Consider the following 25,043-nt stretch of genomic DNA (forward strand, 5'->3'; position numbering starts at 1 on the left):
TTGTTCAGTTGCTAAGTCGTGTCTGATTCTTTTCAACCCCTTGGACTGCAGCATGCCAGGCTTCCCTGTCCTGCACTATCTCCAGAAGTTGCTCAAACTCATGTCCATTGAGTCAGTGATGTCATCCAACCATCTCGTCCTCTGTCACCCCCTTCTCCTCCTGCCTTCATTCTTTCCCAGCATCAGGGTCTTTTCCAATGAGTTGTCTCTTCACATCAGGTGGCCAAAATGTTGGGAGCTTCATATGAGTAACTCATTCACTGCGCTGTACATCTAAAGCTAACACAACATTATATATCAACTATACTCCAATAAAAATTAAAATAAACTAAATTAATTACCAAAGAGGTCATGACGCCATGGTCTCTATCTGAACTACAGAGAGCAGCCAGCTCCCGGCCTATGTTCTGCCCCACCCGGCCACTCTTCCCTTCTCTGTTCCCTGGGACATAAACAGTCCTACCCCGCCGCTACTCGGCTGTTTGGATGAGCACCTGAGGCAGCAGTGGTCAGAGCAGATTTTAACTGAGACACAGCAGCAGCAGTCTGTGAGCCAGTCGTGGGAAGCAGCTGTAGTTGCTGTGAAATTCCTTTCAAGAATGAGCTAGCACTCCCTCCCCAACAACTCAACACTACTGATTCAGGGACTTCCTGTCCGTCCAGCGCTTAGAACTCTGTGATTCCACTCAGGGTGCATGGCTTCCATCCCAGGCCAGGGAATTAAGATCCTCGCGCCACTCAGCAGGCTTCCCCAGTGGCTCAGTAGTAAAGAATCTTCCTGCCACTGCAGGAGGTGCAGGAGACGTGGGTTCAGTCCCTGGGTTGGGAAGATCCCCTAGAGGAGGGCATGGCAACCCAGTCCAGTATCCTTCCCTGGAGAATTCCAAGGACAGAGGAGCCTGGCAGATTACAGTCCATGGGGTCGCAAAGAGTCAGACACGACTGAGCACACACACAAAGGGCATAATTTATTTTTAATGAAACCTATGGTAGCTTCTAACAACCTCTATTTTTTATTGAACTACAATGTCATTTTAATATTTTAACACTGGAGGTTGGAGGCCTGCTAACTGTTATTCTGCCATTTATGGGGTTTTCCACCCTTTGAAACTGACCCCTCCCCCCACACTGCAGGAATTTTCTAAGACATGGAACAGGATTCTGGAATCTCATCTTTATCATCCTTTAGTGTTAAATGTGCAGTAAATAGTGGCTAAGGTTTCATGTTTTTATATAAGTTAGATTCTCTTTTCTCTCTGAGGTTTTTAGGTTTTATTTTTATTTTTTTCCTTTTTGATGCTTATTCTCCCTTTCCAGCTTAAATATTGATTTCTCCTCCATGGAGAGAAAGAAAAGAAAAAGGGAAATCGTAACTGGGCATGTTTTCCTATTATATCTTATGAGACTCTGATCACTTACACAATCCCTCGTTTTTCCAGATTCCAAACAGCCCCTTTTAATGCCCGACTGTGTTCTTGGGTCTCAGCTTACTCTGGGACTAACCTTCCTGAGATGGTTCTGGGGCTCCGTGTGTAGACAGGAGGGGAGAGCCAACACGCTGTCCACTGGGGTGCTCAGAGGATGGGGTAGCATTTGGGGCCCCAGGGATCCCTCCCTTGCAGGGGAGTCACCGTGTCAGGGTCATGCACATTCCTGGGCTCCAGTAGAGGAAGAACCCCTCTAAAAACTGAACCAGCCTGGGATGTCACCTGAGAGCCTGGGGATCCCCACTTTGTGCCTGAGTCACCTTTCCAGGTCCTCTGGGTCCCCCTCACCTGAGACCCTCCAGTTGACATGTCACCTTCTGAGCCCCTGGATTTGCCTCGACCCAAGACCTGTGAGTCTCCCGAAATCCTCTGAAGAGGGCTGCTGTCACAAATGTGGAGAGAATTCTCAGCTTAAGGTTTCTCTGTCTCTCTCTTTGTCTGTCATCTATTCATCTCTCTATCTATATATTTGTTTTTCCAGTAAGGATACAACTGTTCCCTATTTAGATGCTTTGGAAAGTCTGAATTGCTGATACAACTGTCATCTATGTAAAAACCATTTTATAAACTTTGGCTTAAATAAAAGCAGAATGGTCTGTTTAAAATATATATATATATAATATACATATATATAGTGTATGTGTGTGTATGTGTGTGTGCTCAGTCGTGTCTGACTCTTTATGACTCCATGGACTGTAGGCTCCTCTGTCCATGGAATTTTCCAGGGAAGAATACTGAAGTAGAAAGCCATTTCCTATTCCAGGGGATCTTTCTGATCCAGGGGTTGAACCCATGTCTCCTGCATTGGCAGGTGGGTTCTTTACCAGCAAGTCATAAGTTAATTTTTTCCCTACTATCATCAAGCATCTCTCACATGCCTAGCCTAGACCGAGAGTCAAGTGATGATCGTATGCATTCTTGCTACCCGGCAGGCACACTCTGGGGACTGCTAGCAAGGATCCTGATCAGTGTGTACAAAGGAGAAATTTGTAAAATGACTTTTCTGCTTTTGCTACTTTGACCCTGTGAGAAAAAAAATAAAGTGACAGAAGTTACACAAAATATTTCCAAACTACTGAGACCAGGAGAGGGAGAAATACGGCAGCTGTAGAGCTTCTAGGAGGACAGTTCCGGAGCTGAGTGGGTGGTGTGTCTGAGCCCCAGAGGAACATCAGAGACAGAATAATGGGCTCTCAGACAGATGGGGCCAAGCCGTCCCCATCACTGCCTCCCCCCCACCATGAGCAGGCACCAGGCGTCCTTCTCAGGCTGCTCAGCTCCGTGCCCCTAGAAGCAGTAGCATAATTGGTTGGAAGGAGAGAAAACCATGAAGCTGGCAGCAGGTTCAAAGCTGCCCCGGGGGGGTTCTCCTTCAGAAAACAAGCGGTAATTCTGCAGCCACGCGTCTCATCACATACCCGAAAAGTACCAGCAGCAGGGCCGTGGCCGCCAGGTTCTCCCGGAAAGTGAAGGCGGTGAGCTGGAAGGCCATGATCACAGAGACACACAGGCAGACGGAGACCAAGTAAAAGAGCTGAGAAACAAAGAGAAGAGGATCTGTTAGCACACAGGTTTGTTTATCACCATCCCCTGACCCCTGCCTGCCAATACAGGAGACATAAGAGAAGCGGGTTTGATCCCTGGGTCGGGAAGACCCCCTGGAGGAGGGCATTACAACCCGCTTCAGTATTCTTGGGCTTCCCTGGTGGCTTAGACAGGAAAGAATCTACCTGCAATGCAGGAGACCTGGGTTAGACCTCTGGGTTGGGAAGATCTCCTGGAGGAGGGCATGGCAACCCACTCCAGTATTCTTGCCTGGAGGATCCTCATGGACAGAGGGGCCTAGAGGGCTACAGTCCACGGGGTCGCTCGCAAAGAGTCAGGCATGACCGAGCAACCCAGCACGCACACCTGACCACAAGCTCTCAGCTCGGCTCCCACTTAGCCTGTGTCCTGTCTGGCCCAGCACACGGTTGCAGCGGTGGACTCAGGCCTGGAGAGTCACAGTTTGAGACTGAAACATGTCCCCTTCAAGACTCATGTCAAATGAAGTCGTGAGGATGGACTCTTGACTTACAGAGAGATGAACTGAGGACACAGGCTCCCAGAGTGAGGACGTGGGGAGGAGACGGCTGTCCCCCAGTCCTGGAGGGAGGCCTCAGGAGTGTCACCAGCCCTGGGATTCCAGCCTCCAGAGGGGACACGAGATAAACATCTAACGTCTACACCACCCACACCCACCTCCCACGGGAAAGGGCAGGAACCCAGCCCCACAGGACACACGGCTTTTTCCCACACTAAGAACCAAGGATAGAAACCCCTCCTGTAGGGAGCGGCCCCCGAGCGCTGACAACCCGAGGGCCAACCCCCCGACGCAGTACCCCTCCCGAAGTGTCAGACCCTAGTGCCGATCTCAGGTCACCCTCCGTCCAGTGGCCCTCTCTCACGCCTCTGGTAAACTGAGTCTCAAGATGATTGCATCTTGTGTATTTATTTGTATTGATCTACTTGCTTTCTGCTTCCACCCATAAGAACACAAGGTCCTTACAGGCACAGACCCTCTCTGCCCCGTTCATGGTTTGTCCACAACACCTCAGACACACCTTAAAGAAAGTGAAAGTAAAGAAAGTGAAGCGGCTCAGTCGTGTCCGACTCTTTGCAACCCCTTGGACTGTAGCCTACCAGGCTCCTCTGTCAATGGAATTTTCCAGGCAAGAGTACTGGAGTGGGTTGCCATTGCCTTCTCCAGGGAATTTTCCCAACTAGGAATTCAGCTGCATTGCAGGCAGACGCTTTACCATCTGAGTCACACGTTGGCCCAGAGCAAAACCTCAAAAGCCTCCATTAAATCAGTGACTGACTAGGTGGGCAATGACTGGATGGAGGTGGGATACCGAGAAGAAAGCAGTGCTCCCTGACTTATGCCCCCAGAGTAAAGAGAAGCCACAGTTAGTCGGAGGGAGAGGAGGACAAGCAACTCATGACTTCAGGAAGGGGGAGGCTCTGGGTCTCTCCTGCCTGCTATTATGTTCTCCAGGCATGTTCCGCCCCTTCTCCTCCTGGGAAGCAGGGGTCACTCTGCATCATTAAATAGCAGGCATGGCGATGGGCAGCCAGGGAGGCCCCTGAACCAGGAATGGGCAACTGGCACTGCCCCACCCGCTCTGCACCCTCTGGAGCAGTCGCCCCCGGTTCTGTGCTTCTGTGTCATGGCCCCACAGGGTCAGCCTTCAGGACGTGGCCTGGCCCCAAGCGGGCATCCAAGGAGGTTGCTGTTATAAACAGCAGGGATGGATGAGTTCACCCACTCCTCACCCATGTTAGAATATGAGCCTCTCAGAACTCACCGCCACGTTAGGAAACACACGCCCCGTGCAGGACTTTGCTGTGCTCACCTGCCCTGCTGGTATTCTAATTAATGGTCATTTCTCCTAAAAATCAGCTTTCAACGTCCTTTAATCTGTCCTGCTCTTCTGAGTCAGCCTGTTTTGAACTGTTTTCTCTTCTTCCTCTTGCTTCTTTCATTCTCTGTGCACACACTGCGTCCTGCAGGAAGGCATCCCTGGCTACCTCGGTTGGGGTGAACCTCCTTCTCTTTGGGGTTCTCACAACACCTTACATTGCCATTTCTCGTGCTGATTGCTATGCTAGGTTTTAACTGTCTTCCTGCTAGTTCACCTCTTATACAGCTCTGTGCATTTCGCCTGGGTGGGAATTACATCTTTTGTCCCCATAGCTGCACAGATCCCAGCTTATGTCCATCTTCGCCTCCTCAGAAGAACACTGCTGGAAAGTGCAGGGAGGAGGCTTAACGTGAAATGTGCTCCCAGGAAATGGCCAGCAAGGGGCAGCCACACACACACACATGCACGCACACAGACCCACACACACATGCACACACACCTCCAATGGAGCAGGGAAACAGAGGGACAGCGCCAGAGTCCTACCATGTCAAACAGGAAGTTCGTGAGCCAGTAGGTCCGGTAGCCCAGGCCGCTCATGTGCTGCAGCCTCTTGGCTCCGGTCACCCTGTCCCGCACCACGGAGCTGCCGATGGACGCGGAGAGGATGGAGAAGCCAAGTACGATGCACAGGGCGACGCCGCACTGGCGGATGCTCTCCAGGCTGCGGACGGGAGCAGAACGGGCATCAGAGGCTGACGGGGACCCGGAGCTTCTCCTGCTGCTACAGCCAGTGAACTGTCAGTTATCCGTTGAATGGTTATAGGGATGGGCAGGACTGACTTTTTGCAACCCCACGAGCTGTAGCCTGCCAGGCTCCTCTGTCTGTGGGATTCTCCAGGCAAGAACACTGGAGTGGGTTGCCACGCCCTTCTCCAGCAGATCTTCCCAACCCAGGGACAGAACCCACATCTCCTGCACTGCGGGCAGATTCGTTATCCCCTGAGCTACCAGAGCAGCCTGAAGGGAAGACAGGGGTGGGGAAAAATTATTATATGATATGAAATCATATGTGTGAAACCTCTGGAAACTGTAAAGCATGACAGAATTTAAAGAATCTTCCACTTTACTTTCTTTAAAAAGTGGGAAAAAAAGATCTTGCATCCATTCTCTACTGACTTATAAGGTCTCACAATCTCAAGAAAACTAGCTGTTGTCAGATGTGTTGCAAATATTTTTGTTTCTCTCTTCACTTTTTAAAGTTTATTTTTTGACAGACTTACTTTTCATTTGGAATATATATTATATAGTTTATATATTCTTTAACTTTATAGACTTTGCATTGGGCTTAGAAAAGTTTTAGTTCATGAAAATTACAAAAATATTCAGACATTTTCTTTCATTATCTTAAAGTTTTACTTTTAAGTGTTTGTTTCATATGGATTTTATTTTACTGTAAGAAAGTGAGGTTAAAACGCAGATTTGTTCATTTACTTTTCAAATAGTCAGTGAGTTCTGCCAACACTGTGAATATATATATATCTTCTCAAAGGAAAAATAAAAGAAAAACAGGACCAGCGGCATATTGGCTACGGGTGTGGATTCTCTTACTAAAGCCCCTTGATGCCCTTTCACGGCTGGGGTTACAGCTGCCAGCACCCAGAGGCCACAGAGGAGCGTGAAGGTCACCCGCAGCTGCCCATCTGCCCACCCAGGGCCTTGACTCGACGCTAAGCCTGCTCTCAGGTGAAACGATGGCCCCTGCCGCCTGGCCTGCACACCGAACCGTGCCCTCTGCCCACTTGGGGCCACCTCGCTGGACAGCAGGTCCCGTGGGGCAGGGAGGCGATCGGCCCCACCTCGGGATTTAAGCTCTCAAAGCACCGAAGCTCTGCATAGATGGCGGTGCTCGGCGATGACACACGCTGTGCCTTCTGGGCCATTTTTAACTGGAGCATCGCTCACACCTCTGGTCCATCACCCCCTCGTCCTTGGGGATGGTCAGAGCCCAGGTGCCTCCAGTGATACACGGAAGAAATGACTCAGCTCAAACCGTCCATCACGTCTTACTGTATGACCTAAGTTGACAGGCCCACACCTAGAATCCTGGGCAGACGTCAGGTAAAGAAAGAACCCCAAGAGTCCACGTGCAAACGTGAGGACCACCTGCCGTGTTCCGGACGTTGAGGGGAGGTCGCCCATGAGGCAGATCAGTGTCCTCCCACCCTGGCTGATAGGTCACAGGAAGTACATAAACAATATTTTTTCTTATCATCAATTTTTAACTAAAAGTTTGCTCACTGGATGGCAGAGAAGGGAGATGAGGAGAAGGAGACTCTAAGGTCCGTACATAAAGGGCCTCACTCCACCATCTCCATGTCAACAGCGAGGACAGACTCGCAGGAGCTGTCAGGAGGCGTCGCTACGGTGACCTCAGTAAATACTGTGCTTAAAATCTGCACTTGAAAAAGATGTTCAGTCCCATGGGCTTTGGTGAATCATCCCCTTAGAACAACTTCTACCTGGAACTAAGCTCTGCAACAGGCGCATCCATTTTAGACTCAGCTGATGCACTTCCTCCTTCGTCATCCCTGCCCGCATGCTTTGCACAGCAATGCCCAAGTCTTGTTCCACTCAGCGTGTCTGCCAGCACCACTCAGGGATGAGAAGAGGGACAAGACACACCCCTGCCAACCCCAAGATGCTCTTCCTTAGCCAGCCCACCCTCTGCTCCTTCAACTCACATCTTGTCCTCATTCAGTAAGGCCCCTCCATACGGGTGGCTGTAGAGCGTGATTCCTACGAAAGACAAGTTGAAAAGGAGTGAGAGAGCCCTGCCTGCCATCCAGACACAGCCCGCCTGCCGCCACCCGAGGCACCATGACCAGTGCTGCCTGCCCACCTGGCCAGGGCCAGTCCCTCCGCCTCGAAGATGGCGAGGCCCAGCCAGCAGCTCAACCAGGGTGCCCTGGAACTTCTGCAGCCGCTGTGCCCAGAACCCACCCACACGTACTGAACACACCTGCACCACACGGGAGCCTCAGCGCTAACACGTCACTGCGACGGCCTGTCCGTCACCGCGGCCCAGGCAATGTGTTACCCGTGATTTACTGTGGGGAGTCAGGCTCAGGAAGACCAAGCAACAATACACCAGGGGGATTCCTTCATGGAAACCAGTGAAATGCTCAGAACTTCTCCTCTAAATCAAGCCATGTCTAGGCAGAAAACTGAAACACTCCACTGGTCCAGCTTTGCTCTGAGGATTGTTTTCTTTTTGCTTTATTAGCTTTTTGAGGCTTTTAATTACTGTAACCATAGCAGCTAATACGGAGACCTTGCCATCAACTTATCAATTAAAAGGACTTCGTCATCTGTACCGTCTTTCTAGATTCCGTCAGTTCAGCTCAGTTCAGTCGCTCGGTCACATCTGACTCTTTGCGACCCCATGAGTCGCAGCACGCCAGGCCTCCCTGTCCATCACCACCTCCCAGAGTTTACTCAAACTCATGCCCATCGAGTCGGTGATGCCCTCCAGCCATCTCATCCTCTGTCGTCCCCTTCGCCTCCTGCCCGCAATCCCTCCCAACATCAGGGTCTCTTCCAATGAGTCAACTTTGGCATGAGATGGCCAAAGTATTGGAGTTTCAGCTTCAGCATCAGTCCTTCCAATGAACACCCAGGACTGATCTCCTTTAGGATGGACTGGTTGGATTTCCTTGCAGTCCCAGGGACTCTCAAGAGTCTTCTCCAACACCACAGTTCAAAAGCATCAATTTTTTGGCGCTCACCTTTCTATATAGTCCAACTCTCACACCCATACATGACCACTGGAAAAACTACAGCCTTGACTAGACGGACCTTTGTTGGCAAAATAATGTCTCTGCTTTTTAATATGCTATCTAGGTTGGTCATCACTTATATACATTAATATGCAATATGTGTCTTTCTCTTTCTGACTTCACTCTCCCTGATAGGCTCTAGGTTCGTGTATTAGTTCAATTCAGCTCAGTTCCTCAGTCTCAGTTGTGTCTGACTCTTTGTGACCCCATGGACTACAGCACGCCAGGCCTCCCTGTCCATCACCAACTCCCAGAGCTTGCTCAAACTCACGTCCATCAAGTCAGTGATACTATCCAACCATCTCATCCTCTGTCATCCCCCCTTATTCTCCTGCCTTCAATCTTTCCCAGCATCAGGGTCTTTTCCAACAAGTCAGTTCTTTGCATCAGGTGGCCAAAGTATTGGAGTTTCAGCTTAAGCATCAGTCCTTCCAATGAACACTCAGAACTGATTTCCTTTAGGATGGACTGGTTGAATCTCCTTGCTGTTCAAGGGACTCTCAAGAGTCTTCTCCAACACCACAGTTCAAAAGCATCAATAGGTTCATGCTGAATACCTAGGGCTGATTCATGGAGATGTATGGCAGAAATCATCATAATATTGTAAAGTAATTATCCTCCAATTAAAAATAAAATAATTTTTTAAAAAACAGGATTTCATTCTGAAGGCTTTTGAGACATCCATGTGTGCTCCCCACCCCAGCAAATTCCATCAGTGTCGTATCCAAAAGAACTCCACGGCGTCAGGCGTCTCATCTTACTATCAACGATAAAGACCAACCCCGTTTCCTGTTCTGACTGGTCATCTCAGAGGTGCAGAGCTGAGGGGCAGCGGCGCATGGAGCTCATCACTGCATCCTCGCCCCACCTCACCCGCCTCCCCTACACGCCTCCTCCTCTGGTGGCTCTAGCCAGTCACCTGTATTTTGCACTCTCTTACGACGGCATGTCAGATATTTACAGAAACACATAGGGCAGAAGTAAACATAAATAAAGAGCTTGGTACCAGAAGAGACGACAGAAGCCAGGGTCCCACCAGTCCTGCCACCAGGCACTCTGACCCCTGTCCACCCTCGTGCCTCCTTCCCACTCCGGGCTTTGCTCCTCCCGCCTGGGGCTCAGCCACACACCAAAGCACCAGCTTTCACAGCAGAGAGAACAGTGGGAGCTACTAGTCCAGCAAGCTCCCTGCACAGTTTCCAGAACCATTTCTGGACTCTAAACTAATACTGTCTGGGTGCTCTCCCGCAGACTCTCAGCCTGTGCACCAAACACCCGCAGCGGGCTTCCCACCCCCTAGACTGGATGTACACATCTGCCGTGGGCCAGCCCTGGTGCTCTTGCCTATCGGGACCACTGACACCCCCTCTTCTGTCTTCCTTTCCCTGAACAAGGCTCTTCCCCCTCCTTAGGTATCCTCCAGCTCTGGCTCCTTCAGGTGCTGAGTCACCTGACAAGCGGCCCAGCATCCACCAGCCCTGCTGAGAGGCGGCCCAGCAGCTAAGGGACTGAGGATTGTGCCCAAAGCATGCAGATCCAGCCAAACTCTGGCAAGGGTCCCACCAGGCACTGGCAATGCCGTGCAACACTCAGGGCTCCATGGATGAATAAGCACATTCTAGAGATGAAAACATCTAAAGAAATGCAGCTAGCTGACAGGCAGCTTGGAAAATATTTTATTTTAGTGACACGGGAAAACGTTGGACTTGACTAACCCGAAAATAACCCGTGGAGCAAGACGGAGCCTGAAAATGCCTTCAGGTGGCTAGAGGATTGTCATGAGCACAGAAGACGGACTCAGTCTGCAATGTTCTAGAAGTTAGTCCAAGGAGGCAGATTCAAAAGGTATAAAAAAGCATGTCATTTAGAGGGTTGAAACTTTGGGTGAGCCTGACCTCTGAGGAAGGAGGTTGAGTCTTCAGCATCTTGTGTTTGGCTGGTGTTTCCTACTTGCAGTCTTTGCAACAGAACAACACTGTGATTGTAGGGCCAGAGCTTCCCTGAGCTCTATGAGCTTCTAGTGAATTCTCTACCGTGATGGAGAGGCTGTAGCCAGCTGGTCAGAAGCTGCAGAGTTGAGAGCGGGCCTAGGGGAAGGGAGGAAACTGAGGTGGAGGGGCTCCAGTGGCCTCTCTAAGAGAAAGGCATGTCTGACTCTTTTGTGACCCCATGGACTGTAGCCCGCCAGGCTCCTCTGTCCATAGCATTTCCCAGGCAAGAACACTGGAGTGGGTTGCCATTCCCTTCTCCAGAATATCTTCCTGATCCAGGGCTCGAGCCTGGGTCTCCTGCATTGTAGGCAGATTCTTTACTATCTGAGACACCTAAGGCCAAACACAATCATCAGGTGAGTGACTGCCACAATCCTGACCACCTGGGCCCCAAGTCATCCACTGTCCGCATCTACAGCCGGTGATGCCTGTGCTGTAGGAGCCACGGAACTGCAACAGCAATCCCTGAAACTAGGTTTGTCTCCATCACACCGCGTGTCCTCAGAGCTGCGCTAAGCTAACGACTGGGAGCTGATCATGAGGGAAAGGCCCAGGCTCCTCTAGAAGGACCGCGCAGGATGAAAGGAAATCACTCACATCTCTCTTCAGTGTCGCTTCCAAAGGCTTTCAGAAATGGCGTTTCGAAAAATACATTTTGAATACACTTGCCTGATTTTTCTTTGATTATTCTTGTCATTTACATTCCAGCTTTTCTTTCTAAGAATTGGCCCACGGCAATGTATAAATGTATAAAATTAGGTTTTAGTCTTTTCATTAGAGCATGTCTTCTATAGTTTCCAGAGTCCATATATCTGTCATTTGTAAAAATGCACATCTGTGCTTTTGTCCATTATTCATTATAATAGCAAAGTACTTAAAACTTGTCTCCAATTCAAGTAGTCGCTTTTGGATTCATTTCTTCTGTAAAAGTTATCTTTGCAAGTACTAATGCCCAGATGTCTGTAAACATCTACAACCCAAAGAAAAGACTGGCTTTGGCATCAACTGTGGGTAAAAGTTTTTGTTCTTTTAATTAATTCACTATAAGAGATGGAAGAGTTTATTTAATCTGACAGGGTATTAAGAGAAATGTGTGAACTTCTCTGACTAGAAGGCATTTTGATGGCTTTCTATCTGTCTCTTCTTCCTCTTAATATCTCCTGGAAAAAAATATTTTGTTATCAATATTAAGATTAATTATTATGCTTATTGAGTAGTAGATGCCAATCATAAAAAGGTTTTAGATAAAGAATAGGGTACAGAGTAAAATTAAATCATAATCCAATCTAAAACCAACCAAAATTAATCACTATTTGCATTTTGATATTAATTATTTCAAAATGTCCAGGGTTTTGTCTATACACACATTATTATTAAATTATATTTCACTTCAGGTATCTTCTATCTCATGGATCATTCGTGAGCTTCAATTAATTTTTTGCTACATTCATGCAAACGTGTGCATAATCTACATGTTTCACTAGAGTCGATGTTCACCAAATTATTTTATTCACTCTATGGATTTGATACTTCTGTGATATTACTCCTGATGAATCTCTTACATGACTGCCTTTGGGCGTTCTTTTTTCCTAGGAATACTGATGATATGTTTCTGAGGTACATCCCACAGAAGGGTATTTCTGTGGTATCTTTACAAGCAACACTTTTACAATGTATGGAGTTTGGTGAGAGTGTTAGTAGTTCACTCGTGTCCAACTCTTTGTGACCCCATGGACTGTAGCCCGCCAGGCTCCTCTGTCCATGGGATTCCAGGCAAGAACACTGGAGTGGGTGGCCATTCCCTTCTCCAGGGGATCTTCCCAACCCAGGGATCGAACCCAGGTCTCCAGCATTGCAAGCAGATTCTTTACCACTGAGCAGGCGTTTGGGTATCTGGCTTTTTCCTGCCATGTTCTATAGGCAGTGGTACAGGACCTGCTGCCTTGGAGACTGTGGTTAGAGTCAGAAATCAAATTCTGGTTCCTCCAAATGGAGTAGCCCAAATACCCCCAGGTTGTCTCCCTTGTGAGACCACAAAGCCTTGGCCACCACCTACAGAACTCAGAGGAAGGTTCTGACAGGCAGGAACAAGGGTCTGAGGACACAGGGGAGGACACTGTGTGTGTCCCCCAGTTTACGTACTGCCCCCACACATCCAGACAAGATGCCACCTCCAAGTGGGAACAGCCAGCAGGGAAAGACTTTTTGTCTGTGCTGGCTCCAAGAAGCCAGGAAGTCAGAAAAGTGTGGCCCAGTGAAAGGAAACCCTCCTGGAAATATCCACTCCAGCCGCCATTCCAGACAAAAGTCTCTAGGAAAACTGCCCTACAGCAGGTCCCATCTGGAAGTGGCTCCCCTCCTACCTGGGGAGACAGCTGGCACCCTGGACCCTCTGCCAGTGTTCAAAGGCAAGCTGAGCCTTTTCCCACACCTGGCCAGTGAGATCGACTGAGGGAGGCGGAGCGCGGTGAGGAAGCAGGAAGCCCAGCCCCGGTCCACCGGGAGCACCGGTCAACGTGGCCACGTGGGGCAGGGCTGCCAGCGCTCTGCTTCACCACCATGCTCTGTCCTGCCCTTTGGCCCGTCAGGGGCCACACCTCCATCCCAGCAGCATCACTCAGGCTAAGGGGGCTTGCGGTGGGGCACGTGGTGTGTCAAGGGGCCTCTGGGAGATGAATGTAAACCCTCACTTGGGAGCAAAGAGCCAGGGCATGCTGATGCCTTATTTGCCAGGCTCAGTATATCTCAGCCCACCCTCCGAAACAAGGCAGATCTGTTGCAGGGCCCAGGGGTAGGTTCAACATACATTATCCACCTCGTTCTGAGGCCAGATTTCAACAGAAGGACTGCCTGCTTCAAAACAAAACGAAACCACTTCCCTGGATTCAGAATCTAATAATCTGGCATCCAGAATGTCCAGGACTGAATTGAGAATATCCTTCATAACAAGAACCAGGACAGTCACAACCTGAAAGAGAAAAGACAGTGAACAGACACCACCAGCGAGATGAGGCAGGATGTTAGAATTACCTGACGACACAGACCATAAGGACGGTTCAACATGGAACTGTGAATTCTCTTTAGATGCAAAGATGATTCAGTGTATCAGTGAAAAAATACAGCAGTGATAAAAATAATCATGTGGGAATTCTAAAACTGAAACTAACAGAAATAAAAAAAATTTTCTAGATATACTCAACAGTTGGGTGGAAATAGAATGATAGAATCAGTGAGTTTGAGGATGAACAACAGAACTTACCCATGCTAAAAAGCAAAGAAAATAAATCCCAGAAACTAAGGGGCCTATGGGAAAATAATAGAAGACCTGACATTCTTATTACCATAGTCCAAGAAGAAAAGAAAGAGGGGGATTGGAAAACTTGAAGACATAATGACTGAAAACTGTCCTACACTGGCAGGAGATGTAAACCTATAAAGTCCAGAGCTAATTCCAAATGAAACTTAAATGAATCCCAAACAGGAAAACACAAATAAATCCATGCCACAATATATTATAATTAAATTTCCAAAAATTAAAGATAATCTTACAAAGTCTTAAAACCAGCCAGAGAAAGAGATGGTAACAAAAACTCAAAATACAGTGGATTCCTCATTTGGAACCATGGTATCCAAGAGAAACTGGCATATTTTTCAAGTGCAGGATTTTCTTTTCTAATTGACAGCTGTAAGTTATATATTCAGAGAAACTACATTTCAAGAATGAAGGAGAAATTAAAACATTCTCAGTGAAAAGAAAATTAAGAGAATTGACCATCTGAGAATTGCTTATCTGAGGTAACTGATATTTCTCCCGGAAATCTTGATTCCAGCTTGTGCTTCATCCAGCCTGGCATTTCACCTGATGTACTCTGCATATAAGTTAAATAAGCAGGGTGACAATATACAGCCTTGATGTACTCCTTTTCCAGTTTGGAACCAGTCTGTTATTCCATGTATCGATAATCTGATATGCAGATGACACCACCCTTAGGGAGAAAGCAGACAAGAACTAATGAGCCTCTTGACAAAAGTGAAAGAGGAGAGTGAAAAAGTTGGCTTACAAGTCAATATTCAAAAGATTAAGATCATGGCATCCAGTCCCATCACTTCACGGCAAACAGATAGGGAAACAATGGAAACAGTAACAGGCTCTATTTTTTCTGGCTCCAAAATCACTGAAGATGATGACTGCAGCCATGAAATTAAAAGACGCTTGTTCCTTAGAAGAAAAGCTATTACCAACCTAGACAGCATATTAAAAAGCAGAGACATTACTTTACTGACAAAGGTCAGTCTAGTCAAAGCTATGGTTTTTCCAGTAGTCATGTATGGATATCAGATTTGGACTATAAAGAAACCTGAGCACCAAAGAACTGATGCTTCTGAACTGTGGTGTTGGAGAAGACTCTTGAGAGTTGCTTGGACTGCAACTCTCTTGGACTGCAACCAGTCAATCCTAAAGGAAATCAATCCTGAATTCTGATTGCTGATGCTGAAAATGAAATTCCAATACTTTGGCCACCTGATGTCAAGAACTGACTCATCAGAAGACCCTGATGCTGGGAAAGATTGAAAGCGAGAAGAGAAGGGGACGACAGAGGATAAGATGGTTGGATGGCATCATTGACTCGATGGACATGAGTTTGAGCAAGCTCTGGGAGTTTGTGAAGGACAGGCAAGCCTGGCATGCTGTAGTCCATGGGGTCACAATGAGTTGGACATGACTGAGCAACTAAACTGAACTGAACTGAAACCTACTCTAAAAGAGCAAAAGTCAGTCTTCTAAACAAAAAGGAAATCATAGCAAAAGACGACTTAGAACTTCCAAAAGGAAAGAAGAGCATCAGGATGTGTTTAAAATGGAGATAAACACAGCAGACCGGCCTTTATCACCCGAGTTTCTCAAGTCATACTCTGTGACACAAGGAATCGTTAGAACAGGATGTAAGGTGGCGCTCAGCTATAAGTAAATACTTAAGACTGCTGTAATTCACAAAAGGAGGGACCTAAGGGGCCTAAGTTCAAGTAATGTTTCTATGCAGCACTCAAAGTGGCAAATGCCAGTACCAGTAAGTCACCCGTGCACACTGTAACACCTAGAATCACTAAGAAAACTAGATCGGGGAGATACTCAAAATATGACAGCTAAACCAGACAGAATCCCCAAAACCGCTCCAGACTTCACAGGAAGGAATGGAAAAGAAAACAGAAGAAACAAAACAAATAATAAAGTGTCAGAATCACAATGCAAATCCATTCAATGTAAATGGTCTCAATATGCCAATTCAGTGGCAGAGATTGGTAAGAGTGGATTAAAAAGTAAGATCCAATTATACTGTCTACACAAAATTTACTTCAAATATAATGACATAGGCTAGAAATAAAAGGACAAAAAAGATATACTGTGCAAATACTAATTTAAAAAAGCAGGAAAATTATATTAATATCAATTAAAGTAGACTTCACAGCAGGCAAAATTATAGCAACAGTGAGGAAGGCTACACGATGACAAATGAATTAGCCCACCTAGAACACATAACTATGTACCTACCATCAGAGCCTCAAAATATATGAAGCAGAAATAGGCACAGCGGAAAGGAGAAACAGACAAATCCACTATAGTATTTGGGAACTTCAGTACACACCACTCAGCATATGACAGAACTACCAGACAGAAAATCAGCAAGTGTATCGATGAACTGAGCCACAAAACCAGGCAGTAAAACCCAATCGATATATATAGAACACTCCACCCAACAACAGCAGAATACTCATTTTTTCCATCCCCCATGGAAACTTCACCAAGATAAACCACAACTGAATCATAAAACAAACTTCAGCCAACATAAAATCATTAAAAGATGCAGAGTGTGTGTTCTCTAACTATGATGAACTAAACAAAAAGTCAATGACAGAAAGGTAACAGGAAAATTCCACAAGACTAGAATTTAAACAACACACTTCTAAATAATCCCTGAGTACAAGAACAGGTCTCAAAGGAAATTTTTGAAAGTCAGAAGCTGATCTTATTTGTATTGCTTCAAAAGTAATCAGTCACAGTTTTATAAAAGAAACTGTTCTTCAGCTTTGAACTTTAGAAAAATCAGATTTTTTAATCAATAATTTCTATCTCATAATCTCCAGTTTGGGAATATTGCTTGATTCATGGCAAACTCCTTTGTTGGCCCAGAGTAATGCTGTTTTGTTTTTGATGCACATTTTCTTCTCTCATCATTCCTTGTTACTTTAATTAGTATTTGTCTGTTTTCTTTCTCTACCTAATCTGAATAGCTCTCCTCCTCATCATCAGTTTAATGACATCATCCTTTCCCTCTGTGCTCTAAGGAGGCTGCACATGGGACAGGAAGACTTGCAATCAATATGGTGACTCTGCATCCAATGAAAATTTATGTCACCATCTGCATCTCGGCAGTCATCTTCTGCCCCAACCCTGCCACTTGGGCTGGCTGTCCTTCCCCTTTTCTCTTCTGTTTGACGAGTTCGCACATCTCCCTGGACCTGTGCAGACAGGAGTTCATCCTAAGATGCTCTCTTGACAATCCCTTCTCAATGTGTGCCGTGTCTTCCTTCCATGAGACATGGGGCAGGCCCCTGACCCCATGCTGGGTTTGACAGCTTGCTTTGTCTTCTGCTCTGACTCCTCCTTGTTGAGGCCAGGGGCTGGTCCTGACACCTCAGTGCCTACGGCCCTCTCAGCACAGGGAGCTCGTCACCTCCGCTTGGGTGAGACCGGATTTTCTCTCTCAAATATCTCCAAACAAATTGAAGGCCAGTGCTGACGGCCAGTTCCTGACACCCAACATCTCTTTGTGCAGAAACTCTGCTGGACTAATCTGAGCAGACCTCTTGTTCTCAGGCCTGGCTCTCTCACCAGGACTCAGGGGTTTATTCCTACGGGATGTGCATCTTATTCCATCACAAGGAATGTAGGGAGGAAATTCTGCTAAACATATTTTCCTTCTTATCACTCTGAGGAAATGGTCTTGTATTTACTGTTCTATTCTAGGCTTTGAACAGTGAAATTTTTTAGGATAAAAATTCTGGGCAGAGCTATCTAACTGCTGTTTTTACTGTGAAACACTGATTTTTTTTCAAGCAGTGTCTTTTTTAAGTTATGCATACATGGGAGAAAATTCATACCTTACTGCATGAGACAGAACATTTTAAACATTTTATGTGATTCATGTACTCAGAGAAAAAGCCACCATTAATATTTCTGAATCAGTGTGTGTGTGTGTGTGTGTGTGTTTGTGTGTTATATACATAGATACCTATTGTCTCTCTATACTATTCCACTATATCAAACTCCTGCTTGGAGGTATGTATGTTGCTATAATTTTTAAAAAACTACTTTAAACATTAGGCAAACATAACTTTAAAGATAATTCTGAAATTACATGCTCATTACTTCCTCCTGAAAAATACCAGCAAGAAGAATTGTTTGGCTATGTGCTTTCCCTAAAACCCTCTTACGTAAGAATTACTTTGACCCTTAAAACAATCCTGTGAGTAGGTAGGCTCGCTCTTACCGTAACTAAAATGGTACTGTGTTTAAAAAAGTAACCCAGAGAACTGCAGCCTGCTTCCCTCCTGCTCACAGGCTCATCTCACCCCCAGCTGCAGGCTCATCAGCCCTCCCATGTGCTCCCCGCCACAGTCACCTTCCCCTCTCCGGGGCTGAGAGCACCTCTGCCAACTGTCACCTCCAAGGGGATTCAGAAAGTGGGGTATGGAGAGGAGGAAGGGGGAGTGGGAGGAAGGGGCAAGCTCCTTCTGGCTCCTGATGCAGGACTACACTTCCTGCCCCCAGCTTAGGTGTCCGTCCTGCCGGGCAGTGGCGTCCGAGCAACTCTGAGTTCAGAGGGGAGGCAAGGGGGGAGCCCTTGACCGTGACTCCCACTCACCCACTGTCTGTCTCCCTGCCGCAGTAACCGAAGTATGACTCAGCCAGGCACTCTCAGTTCAGCCCATGTGGCCATCTGCGTGTCTTCTTTAAAAAACATCTGCCCGTTTCTTATTCAAGTTATTTATTTATTTTGCCTATTGAGTCTGAGGTGTTATACATATTGGATATAACTCCGTGGACTATATGGTCTGCAAATATTTTTTCCCGTTCCATAAAGTGCCTTTTTCATTTTATTGATTGTTTCCTTGAATTAACTAGGTCAGACTCAGAAGAACAAATACTACATGATCCCACTTACATGAAAATTCTAAACTAGTTTAACTCCTAGAAGCAGAGAATAGAATAGTAGTTATCAAGTGCTGGAGGAAGGGGAGATGGGGGGTGGTGTCAAAGGTATAAAGTTTTAATTATACAAGCGTTAAGTCTTAGACCTCTGTGCAGAGCCTAGGGTTTAAGGCACTGTATTGTGTATTTAAAAATCTGCTAAAAGGATCAATTTTATGTTATTTAATCACAAGACGGATTGATAGATAACAGAGGGACAGACAGATAGATAATAGACAGATTGCTGTTGTTCAGTTGCTAAGTCGTGTCTGATTCTTGCGACCCCCAGGACCTCAGCATGCCAGGCTTCCCTGTCCTTCACTATCACCTGGAGTTTGCTCAAACTCATGTCCATTGAGTCAATGATGCCATCCAACCATCTTATTCTCTACTGCCCACTTCTCCTGCCCTCAATCTTTCCCAGCATCAGGGTCTTCTCTAATGAGTCAGCTCTTCACATCAGGTGGACAAAGTATTGGAGCTTCAGCTTCAGCATAAGTCTTTCCAATGAATATTCACAGAATTCTCCAAGCAAGAATACTGGAGTGGGTAGCCATTCCCTTCTCCAGGGGACCTTCCCAACCCAGGGACTGAACCCAGGGCTCCAGCACTGCGGGCAGATTCTTTACTGTCTGAGCCACCATGGAGTGATGGTAGACAGATAGAGGGAAACAGATGGATGGACAGACAGATGTATGGGACAGAGGGAGGCAGAGGTAACATTAGGGGCCTGACCATGATGATGGTTTCAGGTTGTATAGCTACCCCAAAGCTATCAAGGTGTCTATATTGTGTTTACAACTCTTCCTATGTCAAATGTATCTCAGTACAGTTCTGTTTTGTTTTTTTAATGTAGAAAGTTGAGCAGAAATGTTTTAGGTGAAGAAGAGTGAAAGAGGTGCTTTGGACAGAGGCGGAGCAGGAAGCAGGCCCGACGGGGCAGCAGGTGAGTGGCGTGTCGTGCTGGTCACTGAGGGGCCAGGAGGGGAGCAGGGCAGGAACGGGCGCGGTGACAGGTCAGCAGCGGGTTAGAAGGCGGCGTTCGACGTGGGAAGAGACACAGGCACTGATGCCTGAACACGGGGCCAGGACAGCCTCAGCGCTTCAGAACCGCTTCCCCCAGCAAAGCGTCAGCATCTTAACCATATGCTTATTCTTGAGTCACTATCCATGGAATCGCAACAAAAGCACTTTCCAAGGGGCTCACCCAGGCTGCGGCAGGGGGTGCAGACGTGTGCACAGCGTGGGGGGGGGGTGCCTGTGGTGGGCAATCAGCACTGAGCGTGGGTCAGGGTCTGAAGGCTTTACTACTATCTCATCCAGGGGGCTGTGACAAACGGTCAGACTCAGCAAGGACCATGAAGGAGGGAGGGGGCGGTGTGGCGGAGAGGGATTCGGAAGAGAGTCAGGAGGGGCTGTCTGGCCAGAAGTGGGGGCCTCAGGTTGTGGGGGAGTCTATTTTATTTGATTACTGGGGATACAGGAAGGCAGGTGGGTCTGTGATCGCAGGGATGGACTCTGTGGGAGATGTGGGCACTGAGAGGACATGCAGCTGTGGGCTTGGGGGCAAGTGGGAGTCCAGGGACTCGCCCAAGAGGCTGACACAGGAGCCGGTGGTACAGATACTGAGAATATCCAGGATCCCAAGGGCAGAGAGACTGGCTGATGGTGGGAGCCGCAGGAAGACACTGTCCAGGCTGGGGGGGCTTGGCCTCCACTGACTTAATTTCCCTCGGAACCCAGAAAACATCATCACGTGACCTTGCTGCTGTGGCTGCTCAGTTGCCAAGTTGCGTCCGACTCTGCGACCCCACGGACTGCAGCACACCAGGCCTCCCCGTCCCTCACTGTCTCCCTCACCTTGCGACTGTCCCGCTGACATGAGAACGAAGCCTCCAAGTTGCCACATTCTGTGACCTCCACTCCTCAGATGAACTGAGGCCACCTCCACACCTGCCCCCGCCCCGGCTGCAAGACGCTCTGCCCAGAACCCACAAATGTCCAGGCCACTGTGGCAGTCACCGAGCAGGACGCGTGGACTCATGCAGGAGGCAGAGTCTCCCTGCAGAGTCTGGGCGTGAACACATCTACTCATCTAGACCACCACCAGCCTGCCAGTGGGCCTAACGATGACTCCAGGTGCTGGGCTAGGCTAGTCACCTGCTTTACATTGAGTTCCATGCTTAAAATCAGGGGGGCCCTGACAAGCTGCAAATTTGCTGGGGCCCAGCAGGGTGGCCAGGCTAGGTCAGGGCTCAGAACGCTCCTCCACTGAAGGCAGGGATGTCCAGGTGTGCCAGGACCCAGGTCCATGCAGACGAGAAGCAGGTATGTCATATGCAGAGTGGCTCATCAGCGGTTGTTGACAAGATGCCCACTGATCAGGTTCCCCGTTCTGCTGGGCTCAGGGCTCAGGCTCCGCTTGCACGGCCCTGCCTGAGTCCCACGGCCCGTGAGTCATCATAATGGCTAAGCTAACAGCTCGCTGTCTATCCGTCACAGACGGACAGACAGCTGGGGATGTGAGGAGGGGCTTCTGTGAAGAGCCCTGCTCATCAGAGTCCTTAATTAACACTCGGCTATGACAGGTCACCACACACTCTCCCGAGGGACTGTGCTCCCGGTTCACCTCATAGACCCTCCTTCCCATGAGGACGACGTACACACGCCAAGAGGAACTGGGATGTGGCACAGATAACACACTGGTCAAGAAGTTGCCAGTAGCTGATGGTAAATGTCTTCTTCACGTCAACACAACCTCACAACAAAGGAACAAAAAGTCTGCTACCAGGGGATGCTTCTCAGCTGACCCCCTCCCCAGGAAGGCCTGGGGACCCAGGAAACAGGGCAGAGGAGACACAACTGGTGGACGCCTACAGGCTAGTTACACTCTTCCCAGGCCCAACTGCTGCTTGTGTTACACACAGGTGCACATGCCTGTGCACGCACGCACGCACACACTCCCTGCTCATCCTCACAGCCAGCCTCCCACAGAGCAGAGTTTATCCATCTGGCCTCCTAAATCCCGGAAAAGGCCTCCCTCACCACCCTCCTTCCCTCTGATTCCATCTCCAAAAGTCCCCATGTCCAGCTCCACAGAAGCCGCCAGCCAACGCACCGCATACCCATTTTCCTGGAGATGCTGGAATATTGGGCGATTCTTTTCCTGCTCTTCCTGACACTCTACCTTCCTCTGGACTCTGTGCCGAGATCTCTCACCTCGGACCACAGCCCCTCTGCCTCCTTCCTACTCCCACCCTCTCCCGCCCCAGCTTTCCTGTCTCCACGTCAGTTTGGGCTAAATGGTTTTTATTCACGACCCCTCTCCTGACCTTATCTCTCCAGCTGTCTGAATCCTGTTGCATGTGTATTTTCATCTGACATGTGACATGAACCCACCACCTCTGAGCCTGTAAAATCCCTCACTCTGTCTCTTTCTCCTGAATCATTCCCAGGCCATCAGTACTGACCACTACATCATTCATTACTAAAAGCTCAGATTTATATTTTAATCCTTTAAACTCTTCCTCTAAATGTCCTGGTGACAAATTCTTAATTTTTCTTTCTGTTCCCTTCTCCAAAGGCTCAACTTTTCCTCCCACCTCTTTGAAGCTAATTTTCACTTGTTTGCCTTGAGGTATCGTGGCCTTACCTGGGTTACTTCTAACTTGGGAGCAGCGTCCTTCCAGCCAGGGATCCTCCCTTTCCCACGTGGTTTCAGATTATTCTTCCTAACACACTCCTGGGATCCTGCCATCCTCACTCTCAGACACAGACCAAGCCTTCTGGCTGCCCATTACATAAAGGCCATCATCCTCCCCTGTCAGCCAAGGTCAAGCAGAAGCTGGCCTCAGACGCCCTCTCAGAGACATCAACAGTGCTCCTGGACACTCGCCCTCAGGATGAGGTCAACTGGAACTTCCTCCAGAACTTGAGCAGATGCTCTAATTTCTCTCATATCAGCACCACTAGTACCCACAGTAGCATCCTGACATCAGTCACACTTTTGCTCATGTTCCAGGTCCAGTGTTAGTGACCTCCTCCATGAAGCATGTTCCATGAAGCATGTTCCCCTCCATGAAGCACATTCCATGAAGCATGTTCCCCTCCATGAAGCATGTTCCATGAAGCATGCTCCCCTCCATGAAGCATGTTCCCCTCCATGAAGCATGCTCCATGAAGCATGCTCCCCTCCATGAAGCATGCTCCCCTCCATGAAGCATGTTCCATGAAGCATGTTCCTCTCCATGGAGCATGTTCCCCTCCATGAAGCATGTTCTATGAAGCATGTTCCCCTCCATGAAGCATGCTCCATTTGTGCCTATTAGAAGCACCCTTTCAGTTTGTTGCAGCAGAAAGGCAAAGACTGTGTTATCAGCTGTACCTAGAACCGAAATGTGGCCCCATCACTCAACAAGCAGGTAATGGGTGATTCCTCTGAATCTCAGTTTTTTTAAACAGTGAAAGAGGCAAATGCCACCCACCTTACCAAATAAACACAAAAACTAAATGGGACCATGCATATAAAAACATCTAATGCCCCTAGTACATTTCAGACATAATAAATACCACTCTGCTATCCCTCATCCATAGCACTCTATACTCTTTAGTACTTCACTTGGGCATACACATTTTTATATTTTATGTACTGCCATCCCAAAACAATTGCAGTGCCACAGAATAATTAAATCTGTTTTATTTTGAAAACTGGTGGAGAAGGGAAAACAAAAACGGCAGAATGAATTTGGAATAAAATCATGGCATACTGGGGAAATGGTTTAACATTTATTTCTATGTGAATTAATGCTTCAAAAAAATCCTGTAAATAAATTATGATAGCTATGACCTGCTGGTATTTATACATCTGCTTGGATTCTTTCTTTTTTTCCCCCAAAGAACTGAATGAATTTGATAAACTACTCAAGTGAAGCATATAACACCCCCTTAAACCAATAAATCCACTCTGGGTTCCAGAAATTGACCCGTGTCATTTACCAAAATGAGCAAACACAGGGAGTGAATTCACAGTCAGCACAGGTAACTGATGAGTGGAGGGCTCAGCATAGAGTAAATTATGGTAAGCGATGAGCTCCCTCCCATCAGTAATGGTGACCTGGACCATACGATAGAGTCTTTAGAAAGAGCAATTACTCCTGCTTCTGGAAGACGCTAAGTCACTAGGAGTGAGCTCTCTAGTCGCCTTTGACTGCTGTCCTCTCATAGCTGAGGTCCCAACTCCACAGGTAAAGACACTGAGGGACACACACAAGAGCCACCACAGCCTCTCGATGTGGACGCATTTCCACACGGACTGGCTGCCAAACAGAAACTTCGCATCGCTCTTCACATTTCTGCTCACAACTTTTTCTGATTCTTTCCCATTTAGCAACACTGTCTTTGGAAAGCAGTGGATTAGAAAATGCACACAGAATAGCATTACCGTACTGTCTCCAGTCTGCGGCAGGGGGTAAGTGCCTCCACAAAATAAGATTGTTGAGATGATTTAGGTAGGAAGGCAGGGAGTGGAAGCCTTTCTGGTTGTACCACACCTAAAAGAGAAAGATAACTTAATGGCACTCCTGAAATTAGTTCTTAAGTCTGTTCATAAGCTGCTCTCGGATATGAGGAACATGTGTAAATTTGCTTCTCCAGCACCTGACAGGCCTCAGTGTAACGGTCCTGCATGGCTCACAGTGAGCGGTGAATTCCAGCCTGCTAATTTTATATTTATCTCCAGCATACAATTTATAGCTAAAAATAGATTAATTTTCCCCAGAACAAATGTAAGTGTTGCTCTATAATTATATTCTCACAGCAAAAAAGGAATCTAAGCCCATCATTTTTTTTTTCTTTCTCCATTGGTAAGCTAATAAAATCTGACCTGCAAATTAAAAGCACGGAAATGATAAGAAAAAAATGATGACTCTCAAATTAATAACTGAATATGGAACATTATTCCTTAAAATAAATTGAAGTGAACATTTGCTGATCGTGGAGAATAAAGCAGCAGGCCCGTCAGACAGGAGGAAGGTGAAGGAGAAAACAGGAGACAGACAATATTATTAAAATTGAAA

At 47.4% G+C, this 25,043-nt stretch overlaps 1 protein-coding gene across 1 annotated transcript in view; it reads right to left on the minus strand.

Moving 5' to 3' along the window:
• Positions 1–25,043, minus strand: part of ABCA13 (ATP binding cassette subfamily A member 13) — a 366,717-nt gene that overhangs the window by 103,980 nt on the left and 237,694 nt on the right. Inside the window, exons 51-54 of the mRNA XM_065938900.1 lie at positions 24,410–24,518; positions 7,633–7,687; positions 5,435–5,612; positions 2,906–3,021 (exon numbers count right to left, since the gene is read on the minus strand). Coding sequence (XP_065794972.1) covers positions 2,906–3,021; positions 5,435–5,612; positions 7,633–7,687; positions 24,410–24,518 — 458 coding nt within the window. The remainder of the gene's footprint in view (positions 1–2,905; positions 3,022–5,434; positions 5,613–7,632; positions 7,688–24,409; positions 24,519–25,043) is intronic.

The sequence above is a fragment of the Muntiacus reevesi genome, chromosome 6 (assembly GCF_963930625.1).
Source record: "Muntiacus reevesi chromosome 6, mMunRee1.1, whole genome shotgun sequence".
NCBI classification, from domain to species: Eukaryota; Metazoa; Chordata; class Mammalia; order Artiodactyla; family Cervidae; genus Muntiacus; species Muntiacus reevesi.